Source organism: Lepidochelys kempii, chromosome 13 (assembly GCF_965140265.1).
Source record: "Lepidochelys kempii isolate rLepKem1 chromosome 13, rLepKem1.hap2, whole genome shotgun sequence".
NCBI classification, from domain to species: Eukaryota; Metazoa; Chordata; order Testudines; family Cheloniidae; genus Lepidochelys; species Lepidochelys kempii.
The window spans coordinates 30,732,644-30,746,464 of record NC_133268.1 but is presented as its reverse complement, the minus strand read 5'-3'; the positions used below and the strand labels follow the sequence as shown (position 1 = coordinate 30,746,464).

Here is a 13,821-nt window from a genome sequence, read left to right as displayed (position 1 = left end):
TAGATTTTTAAGGCTAGAAGGGATCATTGTGTCCAATTCTGACTTCCTTAAGTAGTCGAGGCCGTATAATTTCACCCAGTGATTCCTGAGTTAATCCCAATAAATTGTGGTTTAACTATAGGATATCTTTTCTAAAGACCTCCAGTGCTGATTTAAAGATGTCAAGTATGGAGTATCCATCACATCCCTTGCTAGATTGTTCGACTGGGTAATTTATCTTCACTATTAAAAAATATTTTCACCTTATTTCTAACTGTATTTATGTAGGTTCAACATCTAGCCCTTGGATCTTGTTATGCCTTTGAATACTAGATTAATGAGCCTTCTGCTAATACCTCGGTAATAATGTTCCCTCTGGACCTTAACATGCCCTACGAGATTTAAGGAGCTCAATTTCTTTTTAGCTTATTTGTATGATTGTCCATATGCACATTCCACTGATGATGGTACACATTTTCCTCATGTACTCAAGTTTGGAGTCTTTTGGTGAGCAGTATATGATGCACATGTGCGCCAAGAGTCCTCTTGTTCTGCATCAAGGGCATAGAAAGGTGGCGTGTACCAAATGCCACTTAGTTCTACTCACCAGCTCTTAGCCCTGGTCTACGCTAGGACTTTAGGTCGAATTTAGCAGCATTAAATCGATGTAAACCTGCACCCGTCCACACGATGAAGCCCTTTATTTCGACTTAAAGGGCTCTTAAAATCGATTTCCTTACTCCACCCCTGACAAGTGGATTAGCGCTTAAATCGACGTTGCTGGCTCGAATTTGGGGTACTGTGGACACAATTCGATGGTATTGGCCTCCGGGAGCTATCCCAGAGTGCTCCATTCTGACCGCTCTGGACAACACTCTCAACTCAGATGCACTGGCCAGGTAGACAGGAAAAGAACCGCGAACTTTTGAATCTCATTTCCTGTTTGGCCAGCGTGGCAAGCTGCAGGTGACCATGCAGAGCTCATCAGCACAGGTGACCATGATGGAGTCCCAGAATCGCAAAAGAGCTCCAGCATGGACGGAACGGGAGGTACGGGATCTGATCGCTGTTTGGGGAGAGGAATCCGTGCTATCAGAACTCCGTTCCAGTTTTCGAAATGCCAAAACCTTTGTCAAAATCTCCCAGGGCATGAAGGACAGAGGCCATAACAGGGACCCGAAGCAGTGCCGCATGAAACTGAAGGAGCTGAGGCAAGCCTACCGGAAAACCAGAGAGACGAACAGCCGCTCTGGGTCAGAGCCCCAAACATGCTGCTTCTATGATGAGCTGCATGCCATTTTAGGGGGTTCAGCCAGCACTACCCCAGCCGTGTTGTTTGACTCCTTCAATGGAGATGGAGGCAATACGGAAGTAGGTTTTGGGGACGAAGAAGAGGAGGAGGAGGAGGAGGTTGTAGATAGCTCACAGCAAGCAAGCGGAGAAACCGGTTTTCCCGACAGCCAGGAACTGTTTCTCACCCTAGACCTGGAGCCAGTACCCCCCGAACCCACCCAAGGCTGCCTCCTGGACCCAGCAGGCGGAGAAGGGACCTCTGGTGAGTGTACCTTTTAAAATGCTATACATGGTTTAAAAGCAAGCATGTGAAAGGATTACTTTGCCCTGGCATTTGCGGTTCTCCTAGATGTAGTCCTAAAGCCTTTGCAAAAGGTTTCTGGGGAGGGCAGCCTTATTTCGTCCTTCATGGTAGGACACTTTACCACTCCAGGCCAGTAACACGTACTCGGGAATCACTGTAGAACAAAGCATTGCAGTGTATGTTTGCTGGCATTCAACCAAAATCCGTTCTTTCTCTCTCTGTGTTATCCTCAGGAGAGTGAGATATAATTCATGGTCACCTGGTTGAAATAGAGTGCTTTTCTTCAGGGGACACTCAGAGGAGCCCATTCCTGCTGGGCTGTTTGCCTGTGGCTAAACAGAAATGTTCCCCGCTGTTAGCCACAGGGAGGGGGGAAGGTTGAGGGGGTAGTCACGCGGTGGGAGGAGGCAAAATGCGACCTTGTAACGAAAGCACATGTGCTATGTATGTAATGTTAACAGCAAGGTTTACCCTGAAAGAGTGTAGCGACTGTTTTATAAAATGTGTCTTTTTAAATACCGCTGTCCCTTTTTTTTTTCTCCACCAGCTGCATGTGTTTCAATGATCACAGGATCTTCTCCTTCCCAGAGGCTAGTGAAGCTTAGAAAGAAAAAAAAACGCACTCGCGATGAAATGTTCTCCGAGCTCATGCTGTCCTCCCACACTGACAGAGCACAGACGAATGCGTGGAGGCAAATAATGTCAGAGTGCAGGAAAGCACAAAATGACCGGGAGGAGAGGTGGCGGGCTGAAGAGAGTAAGTGGCGGGCTGAAGACAGGGCTGAAGCTCAAATGTGGCAGCAGCGTGATGAGAGGAGGCAGGATTCAATGCTGAGGCTGCTGCAGGACCAAACCAGTATGCTCCAGTGTATGGTTGAGCTGCAGCAAAGGCAGCTGGAGCACAGACTGCCACTGCTGCCCCTCTGTAACCAACCGCCCTCCTCCCCAAGTTCCATAGCCTCCACACCCAGACGCCCAAGAACGCGGTGCGGGGGCCTCCGGCCAACCAGCCACTCCGCCACAGAGGATTGCCCAAAAAAAAGAAGGCTGTCATTCAATAAATTTTAAAGTTGTAAACTTTTAAAGTGCTGTGCTTAAAGTGCTGTGTGGCATTTTCCTTCCCTCCTCCACCACCCCTCCTGGGATACCTTGGTAGTCATCTCCCTATTTGTGTGATGAATGAATAACGAATGCATGACTGTGAAGCAGCAATGACTTTATTGCCTCTGCAAGCAATGATTAAAGGGAGGAGGGGAGGGTGGTTAGCTTACAGGGAAGTAGAGTGAACCAAGGGGCGGGGGGTTTCATCAAGGAGAAACAAACAGAACTTTCACACCGTAGCCTGGCCAGTCATGAAACTGGTTTTCAAAGCTTCTCTGATGCGTACCGCGCCCTCCTGAGCTCTTCTAACCGCCCTGGTGTCTGGCTGCGCATAACCAGCAGCTAGGCGATTTGCCTCAGCCTCCCACCCCGCCATAAACGTCTCCCCCTTACTCTCACAGATATTGTGGAGCACACAGCAAGCAGTAATAACAGTGGGAATATTGGTTTTGCTGAGGTCTAAGCGAGTCAGTAAACTGCGCCAGCGCGCCTTTAAACGTCCAAATGCACATTCTACCACCATTCTGCACTTGCTCAGCCTGTAGTTGAACAGCTCCTGACTACTGTCCAGGCTGCCTGTGTACGGCTTCATGAGCCATGGCATTAAGGGGTAGGCTGGGTCCCCAAGGATACATATAGGCATTTCAACATCCCCAACAGTTATTTTCTGGTCTGGGAATAAAGTCCCTTCCTGCAGCTTTTGAAACAGACCAGAGTTCCTGAAGATGCGAGCATCATGCACCTTTCCCGGCCATCCCACGTTGATGTTGGTGAAACGTCCCTTGTGATCCACCAGAGCTTGCAGCACTATCGAAAAGTACCCCTTGCGGTTTATGTACTCGGCGGCTTGGTGCTCCGCTGCCAAGATAGGGATATGGGTTCCGTCTATAGCCCCACCACAGTTAGGGAATCCCATTGCAGCAAAGCCATCCACTATGACCTGCACATTTCCCAGGGTCACTACCCTTGATATCAGCAGATCTTTGATTGCGTGAGCTACTTGCATCACAGCAGCCCCCACAGTAGATTTGCCCACTCCAAATTGATTCCCAACTGACCGGTAGCTGTCTGGCGTTGCAAGCTTCCCCAGGGCTATCGCCACTCGCTTCTCAACTGTGAGGGCTGCTCTCATCTTGGTATTCATGCACTTCAGGGTAGGGGAAAGCAAGTCACAAAGTTCCATGAAAGTGCCCCTACGCATGCGAAAGTTTCGCAGCCACTGGGAATCGTCCCAGACCCGCAACACTATGCGGTCCCACCAGTCTGTGCTTGTTTCCCGAGCCCAGAATCAGCGTTCCACAGCATGAACCTGCCCCATTAGCACCATGATGCATGCATTGTCAGGGCCCATGCTTTCAGAGAAATCTGTGTCCATGTCCTGATCACTCACGGGACCGCGCTGACGTCGCCTCCTCGCCCGGTATCGCGTTGCCATGTTCTGGTGCTGCATATACTGCTGGATAATGCGTGTGGTGGTTAATGTGCTCCTAATTGCCAAAATGAGCTGAGCGGCCTCCATGCTTGCCTTGGTATGGCGTCCGCACAGAAAAAAGGCGCGGAACGATTGTCTGCCGTTGCTCTGACGGAGGGAGGGGCGACTGACGACACGGCTTACAGGGTTGGCTTCAGGGAGCTAAAATCAACAAAGGGTGTGCCTGTACATCAAGGAGTATTTCAGGCAGGACTGCACGGAGGGTTCCAATAAGAAATGGTGCACCTAAGTTATCGTTGTTATTGGAACAAGGAGGTTAGCCTGGCCTCTGATTGATACATGGCTAGATTTACCTCGCTGCACCTTCTCTGTGAGTGACTGCAGTGTGATCTAGACAGGGGAGGAGGCAAATGAGTACAAAACAAATCTGGTCTATTTCTTGTTCTGACCCACTCCATCTATCTTTTACATCTTTGGCTGGCAGCAGACGGTGCAGAAGGACTGCATGCCATCCACATCTCATGGCTGCTCGGCAGAAGATGGTACAGTACGACTGCTAGCCATCTTCATCTCTTGCCTGCCTGGCATAAGATGGTACAATACGACTGCTAGCAATCCTCATCTCTTGCCTGCCTGGCAGAAGATGGTACAGTACGACTGCTAGCAGTCCGTATCGCCTGCCCGGCAGAAGATGGTACAGTACGACTGCTAGCAGTCCGTATCGCCTGCCCGGCAGAAGATGGTACAGTACGACTGCTAGCAGTCCGTATCGCCTGCCCGCTCACCATAAGACGGTTCAATAGGACTGCAGGAGTAAAGAGAATGACCTGGTCAAGTCACTCCAAATTTAGTCCCTGCGCCCATGTCTGCCCAGGCGCTCCCAGCCGACGTGGCCAGGAGGACCTCGGACACGACGAGGACGACTACCAATCGTATTGCACCATCTGCTGCCAGAAGGCAATGGGTTGCTGCTACTGTGCAGCAAAGCTGTACCGCGTCTGCCAGCACCCAGGAGACATACGGTGACGGTTACCTGAGCTGGCTCCATGCTTGCCGTGGTATGGCGTCTGCACAGGTAACTCAGGAAAAAAGGCGCGAAATGATTGTCTGCCCTTGCTTTCACGGAGGGAGGGAGGGAGGGAACGGGGGCCTGACGACACGTACCCAGAACCACCCGCGACAATGTTTTAACCCCATCAGAGTGCTCCATTGTGAGTGCTCTGGGCAGCACTCTCAGATGCCCGATTGTTTGCCATTGCTCTGACGCTGGGAGGGGTGCTTACAGGGTTGGCTTCAGGGAGCTAAAATCAACAAAGGGGGTGGCTTTACATCAAGGAGTATTTCAGGCAGGACTTCACGGAGGGTTCCAATAAGAAATGGTGCACCTAAGTTATTGTCCTTATTGGAACAAGAAGGTTAGCCTGGCCTCTGATTGATACATGGCTAGATTTACCTCGCTGCACCTTCTCTGTAAGTGACTGCAGTGTGATCTAGAAGAATGAGTCCCCTAGACAGGGGAGGGGGGGAAGCAAATGAGTACAAAACAAATCTGGTCTATTTCTTGTTTTGATCCACTCCATCTATCTTTTACATCTTTGGCTGGCAGCAGACAGTGCAGAAGGACTGCATGCCATCCACATGTCATGGCTGCTCGGCAGAAGATGGTACAGTACGACTGCTAGCAGTCCGTATCGCCTGCCCGCTCACCATAAGATGGTTCAATAGGACTGACTGCAGGACTAAAGAGATTGACCTGCTCAAGTCACTCCAAATTTAGTCCCTGCGCCCATGTCTGCCCAGGCGCTCCTGATCGACCTCACAGAGGCGACCAGGAGCACCTCAGACATGACGATGACGGCTACCAGTCGTACTGTACCGTCTGCTGCCACAAGGCAAGGGGTTGCTGCTACTGTGTAGCAATGCCGTACCGCGTCTGCCAGCACCCAGGAGACATAGGGTGACGGTTACCTGAGCGGGCTCCATGCTTGCCGTGGTATGGCGTCTGCACAGGTAACTCAGGAAAAAAGGTGCGAAATGATTGTCTGCCCTTGCTTTCACGGGGGGAGGGAGGGAACGGGGGCCTGACGATATGTACCCAGAACCACCCGCGACAATGTTTTAGCCCCATCAGGCATTGGGATCTCAACCCAGAATTCCAATGGGCAGCGGAGACTGCGGGAACTGTGGGATAGCTACCCACAGTGCAACGCTCCGGAAGTCGACTCTAGCCTCGGTACTGTGGAAGCGCTCCGCCGAGTTAATGCACTTAGAGCATTTTCTGTGGGGACACACACACTCGAATATATAAAACCGATTTCAAAAAAACCGACTTCTATAAATTCGACCTAATTTCGTAGTGTAGACATACCCTTAGCTTCGAAGTGAAGCGGCTTGCTGACCCTGTGACTGTCAGCAACTTTTTGCTAGTCTTATGTTTAGTTGTTAGCTATATGTTAGCTTTAGATCAGGGGTGGGGAACCTATAGCTCGTGGGCTGGATCTGGCCCGCTGCTTCATTTCATCTGGCCCATGGCAAGTCTCTGCACTGCGGGCTGGAAACCCCGAGGTGTGTGCTGATTCCCCCTCTCCCCCCCAGGGCTGGAGCCGCAAGCTGGGCTTGCCAGGTTGTTAAAATTCCAGTTGGGTCAGCGCAGTTTCTGGAAGCAACGGGCATGTCCCTGCAGCCGCAAGGAGCAGAGGCGATCAGGGAAGCCCTGTGCGCTGCCCCAGTGCCAGCTCCAGAGCTCCCATTGGCCAGAAACCATGGCCAGTGGGAGATGCAGGGGCGGTGCCTGCGGACACTGCACAGAGTCACCCGGCCTCTCCACCTAGGTGCTGGACATTGAGGCCGCTTCTGGCAGCAGCAGGTGCCACTGCCCGGGAGCTGCCTAAGGTAAGCACTGCCTGGCCGGAGCCCAAGCCTCCTACCCCACGTCAGAACCCCCTCCCGCACCCCTGCCCCAGCCCTGATCCCACTACTGCACTCCAAATCTCTTGGCCCCAGTGCGAAGCCCCCTCCTGCACCCAAACCCCTCATCCCCAGCCCCACTCCAGAGCCTGCACCCCCAGATGGAGCCCTCACCCCCTCCCACATCCCAGCCCAGAGCCCCTTCCTGCAACCTGAACCCCTCATTTCTGGCCCCATCCTGGAGCCTAGGGGAAGCTCTGCGCCTCCCCTGCCTGCGGGGCTGAGTGTCACCCGCAACTGATATTTTTTTTCTGTGGGTCAGTGGTCCCTGGTAGAAAAGGTTTCCCCACCCTTGCTTTAGATCATGTGCCCATTGGCACTTTTCTCTAATTTTAGTAGTTTTAAGTAATGTTAGCCGATAAGTATCCAAGTTACAGGGTGGCCTCATAAGGTCTCTTGGCTTTGTTCTGTCTAGCATACAATAAAGCACTGCCTATTTACGATGGTCACATTAAGTACCTTTATTCATAGATTCATAGATATTAAGGTCTGAAGGGACCATTATGATCATCTAGTCTGACGTCCTGCACAATGCAGGCCACAGAATCTCACCCACCCACTCCTGCAAAAAACCTCTCACCTATGAGCTATTGAAGTCCTCAAATCCTGGTTTAAAGACTTCAAGGAGCAGAGAATCCTCCAGTAAGTGACAGGTTTCAGAGTAACAGCCATGTTAGTCTGTATTCGCAAAAAGAAAAGGAGCACTTGTGGCACCTTAGAGACTAACCAATTTATTTGAGCATAAGCTTTCGTGAGCTATAGCTCACTTCATCGGATGCATACTGTGGAAACTGCAGAAGACATTATATACACAGAGACCATGAAACAGTACCTCCTCCCACCCCACTCTCCTGCTGGTAATAGCTTATCTAAAGCGATCACTCTCCTTACAATGTGTATGATAATCAAGTTGGGCCATTTCCAGCACAAATCCAGGTTTTCTCACCAGCAAGAGAGTGAGTTTGTGTGTGTGGTTTTTGGGGAAAAAAAAGGGGGGGGGGTGAGACAACCTGGATTTGTGCTGGAAATGGCTCACCTTGATTATCAGACACATTGTAAAGAGAGTGGTCACTTTGGATGGGCTATTACCAGCAGGAGAGTGGGGTGGGAGGAGGTATTGTTTCATGGTTTCTGTGTATATAATGTCTTCTGCAGTTTCCACAGTATGCATCCAATGAAGTGAGCTGTAGCTCACGAAAGCGTATGCTCAAATAAATTGGTTAGTCTCTAAGGTGCAACAAGTACTCCTTTTCTTTTTTCTCCAGTAAGTGATCCGTGCCCCATGCTACAGAGGAAGGCGAAAAACCTTCAGGGACTCTTCCAATCTGCCCTGGAGGAAAATTCCTTCCTGACCCGAAATATGGCGATCAGGTAAACCTTGAGCATATGGGCAAGATTCACCAGCCAGATACCCAGGAAAGAATTCTCTGTAGTAACTCAGATCCCACCCCATCTAACATCCCATCAGGCCTATTTACCATGAATATTTAAAGATCAATTAATTGCCAAAATCATGTTATTTCTCATACCATTATTGCCTAAGAGAATTGCATATATCTGAGAAATTATTGTTTTAGAAGTCATTTAGTGTCTGGACAGAGAAAAGACAGAAATGTACTTGTATGACTAAGTCCCTGAGACCGGCTTCCGATCCTAGCTCTTGAGGTGCCCCTCACCCCTCCGTCAGAGCCAAAGACCGAAAGTGCAGGCTCCTTATCCCTAGGGGGACCCTTTCTTCATCCAAATCCACCAAGAAATTGGCGGGCAAGACTCAGAGTGCGGGTAGCCCTACAGGGAGATCTCCCACCTATTCTTACTCCCATCAGCACTATTCCCTCTCAGACTTCACCGTTCCATGTAGTCCTTGTGTAAGCTCAGTTCCATATTGGTCCATAGGAACTGGTAGTGAGCTGACACTAAGCAAAATCAGAACCTCTGAAACCTCACTTCTCGAGAGACTCAGCACAGATAGCAATCCTTGACATGATTGTGGCGTCATCAAAGACCTTTGCGTTGAAAGATGCCAGCCGTGGCACCACGGTTAGTGTTCGTAACCCAGTGGCACTTCTGGCCACACCACTGCATCAGCTGGCACTGGAGTTTATGGCAGAGACTTGCTGATTGTGCAGGAGCCAGGGTCACCTCTTTTATCTGCTTTGCTGCCATTTGCTGCACTAAAACAATGTTGATAACTTCTCTCCCGCTACCCTGCTAGCCTTACGCTTTGCTCCATGAGCAATAGCTTTTTCCCATGGATGTGGAGTATTCTCATCAACCTCATGTGAGGCTTCAGGTGATAAGAGAGAATCTGGATGGGACCTAAACTCTTATTATAGGGGATTTGGACATTCCTCCAGGGAAGGATACTAGGAGACTCCTCCACAAGGTCCCTGGCTTCCCACACCATGGCTGCTGGGAGAGTGCCTGTGGGTTCCAATTTGGCCATATTGGGACCCGTGGTTCTCCTACAGTAGGGCAGAGCCTCAGTATAGACTCCAGCAATCTGCAAGGTTACTTCCACCAACCATGGCATCATAAGGTGTGCCAGAGCCAGCACCTCCCCAACCTTCACCAGGATAAGAAGAGGACTTGGATTAGGTCTCATTACCAGGTGATATATTGGCTCTGGTGGTACCGTCATCATCATCCCCAGTGAAGCTATTGTCCAGCAGACGCTCTATTAAAGCGTCTGTCTATTAAATTGATGACTTTTGGGAATTCCAAACAGCAACTTAAGAGGATTGTGCAGACTCTGCAAATCCCCATGGAAGAAGTTCAGGAGCAGACCCACAAATTGGTGTATATACCCCGGTCCTTCACACCAGGAAAAATTGCCATTCTGGTGATTGAACCCAGTGAAAGTATTGTCAGAAACACCCATACACAGTAGCTCCTGCCTTTTGTAAAATGGACAAAAATATCAGGTTCCACCCAAAGGGCCTCAGTTCTCTCATGTACTTCCAATGCCACCTTCGTTGTTGGTATTGAAGGCCAATGAAAAATCCCATCAGTATAAATCAAGACCCAGAGACAAGGATCCAGAGAAACTAGATTTATTGAGTTGAAAAGTGTACTCATTGATGAGCCTTCAGTTGAGGGTTACCATTTACCAAGTCCTGCTGGCTTGCTGTAACTTCAGGAATTATGAAAGAATATAGGCCTTTGTGACAAACTTCTCTCAGACCTGAAAGGGAGAATTTGGGAAGAGTCTCAGAATATGATTTTGTGGCTAAGGTGAGCCTACAAGCTGCTCTGGATTCAGCAGATACTGCTACCATATCAGTGGCAATGATCATGATGTATGCCTGTCTCCTAATTCCCATGGTCCCCAGAGTGCTCTGCAAGATCAAACAGGATTCAGCTAAGCTGATCCCTGTAGACCCAGGATGTATGTGGCAGCTTTGGTTCCTGGACATTCTGAACCTGTCAGCCTCCCAGCCCAAAACCTTACCTTTGTTTCCCGATCTTGATATCACAAAACAAGGGGGAAATCCTACATGTGGATCGGAGATATCTTTATCTCAGGGCATGGAGGTTGGCTGGTTGTCGATGGTAAAGTATGCCTGCTTCTGTTCAGTCAGGAACATCCTCATGTGGCAGTTTCTTGGGTGCCCAGGATTGTGGGTCCCTTGTCTCCAGTGTGAGGGAGTTCATCCTGTGTTAGCTTTTTGTCAGCTCCTGTACACCGCCAGCCTTTCAACTACTCAAACACACTCCTCAAGACTCTGCCAGCTCAGTTTTGCTTCGCAGGTGTACCTCAGTCCCCAAACCCCCTTTGAAGAGTGTTCTTCGTAGCATCCAGACCCTGTCACTGGACCCTCTCAGTGATTACCAGGTAAGCTGTTCCCCAAGAGACAGTGTGTACACAGCTGGAAGGTTACAGCTCAGGATCAGGTCCTTTAATACAGCACTGTAATCTATTTATGGGGTCATCAAATGAAATTAATAGGCAGCAGGTTTAAAACAAACGAGAGGAAGTATTTTTTCACACAACACAACCTGTGGAACTCCTTGTCTCAGGATGTTGTGAAGGTCAAGACTAGAACAGCTTAAAAAAAAACTAGATAAGTTCATTGGCTAGGGGATAATTGGAATGGGCAGTGGGGATGGTGTCTCTAGCATCTGTTTTCCAGAAACTTGGAATGGGCAACGGGATGGATCACTTGATGATTAGTGGTTCTGTTCATTCCCTCTGGGCCACCTAGCATTGGCCGCTGTCAGAAGACAGGATACGGGGCTAGATGGACCTTTGGTCTGACCCAGTATGGCCACTCCTATGTTCTTATGGTGAAAACAAATGTATAAAGTTCAGAGATGCACAGATTCAAGTGAGTATAGAGTAAAAATAAAACTGTTATAAATAAAACTAAAGTAAAACCCCATTTCTTGAGACTAAAATGTCACATGCCCCAACCCTTGTCTAAAGCAGTTTCTTGCCCTCAGTCTTTCTGCAGAGCTTGCTGGTTTTCAGTGAATCCAGGATTCATTCCTTCAGAAGTCATCCCCCTCTGCCAAAGGTGTTCCTCAGTGAACTGAATAATGAAGTGTTGTCCTGGCACCCCCTGTTATAGTTCAGTAGACGTTTGGTTTGGTTTGGTTGGTTTGGTCGTTCGTTCGGTGTGCTGGCGCCATATTGAATTCACACACGCTTGCCAACCTCTGTTTCTGGTTGACTTGACATGCAGATGTCGCTCCCATTGTTTTTGGCTTGCTGTGCTTAATTTACATTTGACAGAGAGACAACTCTGCCTGCCTGCTTGCCTGACTGGAAGAAACCTGTTTCTTCCTTTGGTTACAGACTTCAAAGTTTAATATTAGTAGATATACATAATTTCTGTTGTAGTGTTAATACATACCCTTCACAATTATATTAATGATCAGTGTGTCATCAGCTTTCATTTGATACCTTACATGACCTTTTTTTTATAGATAAATACTATGACTACAGTGTGGTCAGTGTTATGAATTTGGCCTGACAGGAGTTGCTGGTAGAACATTGAACATTGGCTCTTAGGCTCATCCCTCATAAATAGCAGGAAGGGACATTATGAGGGAAACTTACCTGGAGAAATGGACCAGGTTTTCTCACTTGTGCCAGTGGAAGTCCATCACCCCTCATCACTGCTTGATATCCTGAATTCTGAATTACTCACAGGAGATAAAACAAAGTAATTTATCCTTGAATTCAGTCAAAGTACACTTGGTGGCGATCTCAGTCCATCATGCACCTATAGACAGCCGTACAACCTTCTCCTAACCACCTGTGATCAAGTTCCTCAAAGGCCTGATTAAAATGTTATCAGTCAAGGACCCTGTCACTCCGTTGGCTCTGAGTCTAGCTTTGAACAGTTACCGAAAGGTTCGCTCTTTCATATGTAAATGAAAACTGTTTCTAGTCACCATCACTTCATTGAGGAGAGTGCTGCAATCTTTATTTTCCAAAAGACTTCAGACTCCCACCTCCATTACATAAAATCACTGCTTAGGAGTCGCCAGCAGTGGATTATGCATATGGACAATCACTCAAAGGAGAATGGGAAGTTACTTACCTGTTCATAATCAGAACTCCAGTTATTGGGGGTAGAGGCATAAGTGATCTACAGGTGTTAACCACATAGCCAGTAGTACCTCATTGTCGAACTTCAATGTTTTTCATGATTGACAACCTATTTGCACAATGAAATTAAATTTTATTATGCTTTTTAGCTCAGGAAAAGTTGAAAAACTCTCCAGGCATCAATGAAAGAGACCAAATTAGGAGACGATCGTCAAGGCTGTCATCCAATGGTAGTCCTGAGATGATAAATACAGATATTGTTACAACAACTTTTGCTGAAATTGGACCTTTGAAAGATCCAGCGTCTAGTCCAAAGGAACCAGAGGAATGTAAGTACTTTGTTGTAATGGTATGCTCTTGGGTCATTATGAAGGAGAGTTGTTTAGTCATGTGTTATAACTAATTACTAAGATGAAGTTTAAATGACTTTAACTTGTAAAGAAGATTGATAAAACTGATTTTATGTTTAGCTTTTATGTGCAGTTAATACATTAGAATCCACTTGAACTGGGGACAGATTGCCCAGATAATCCAGAGTAAAAGTTTCTCTAAGGTTTAAGGGATCCCTGTTGGAACTAGTTGAACCATATAGAATATCCATTCATTTATTCACTTCCTAATTACTATTTCAGCCTAGGAGCCCTCATCATAGACTAGCACCCCATTGTTAGGCACTGAACTAACCACAAATAAAATGACAGTACCTGCCTTATAGTGCTTACATCTGTTTGGATGGATGCTTTTTTTCCCTTTTACAACCTTTCTCCCCCCACACTAGAACAATCTCCAACTATTGTATTTCACTCTCTCCTTTGTAGAACCTCCACCAGGTACTTAAGATATCATGGTGTAGTGAGAACTGTACTGTTTAAATCAGGGCTATCAAGCCATTAAAAAAATTAATTGTGATTAATCACACTGTTAAGCAACAAAAGAATACCATTTATTTTAAATATTTTTGGATGTTCACTACATTTTCAAATGTATTAATTTCAGAGTGTACAGGGCTCACTTTTTATTTATTTTTTATTACAAATATTTGCACTGTAAAAAAACAAGAAATTGTATTTTTCAATTCACCTCATACAAGTACTGTAGTGCAATCTCTTTATCATGCAAGTTAAATGCGATTGACAGCCCTAGTTTAAATACCTTGATTGAGCCACTCCATTCTCTCCCCGACTTTCT

General features: G+C 47.6%; 1 protein-coding gene across 10 annotated transcripts in view; it reads left to right on the top strand.

Moving 5' to 3' along the window:
- The window catches only part of PHF20 (PHD finger protein 20), a 190,130-nt gene that overhangs the window by 68,302 nt on the left and 108,007 nt on the right, over positions 1-13,821 (top strand). For all 10 annotated transcript variants that reach the window (XM_073310018.1, XM_073310016.1, XM_073310010.1 and 7 more), the window contains one exon: positions 12,783-12,962. In XM_073310018.1, the coding sequence (XP_073166119.1) occupies positions 12,783-12,962 (180 nt within the window). The remainder of the gene's footprint in view (positions 1-12,782; positions 12,963-13,821) is intronic.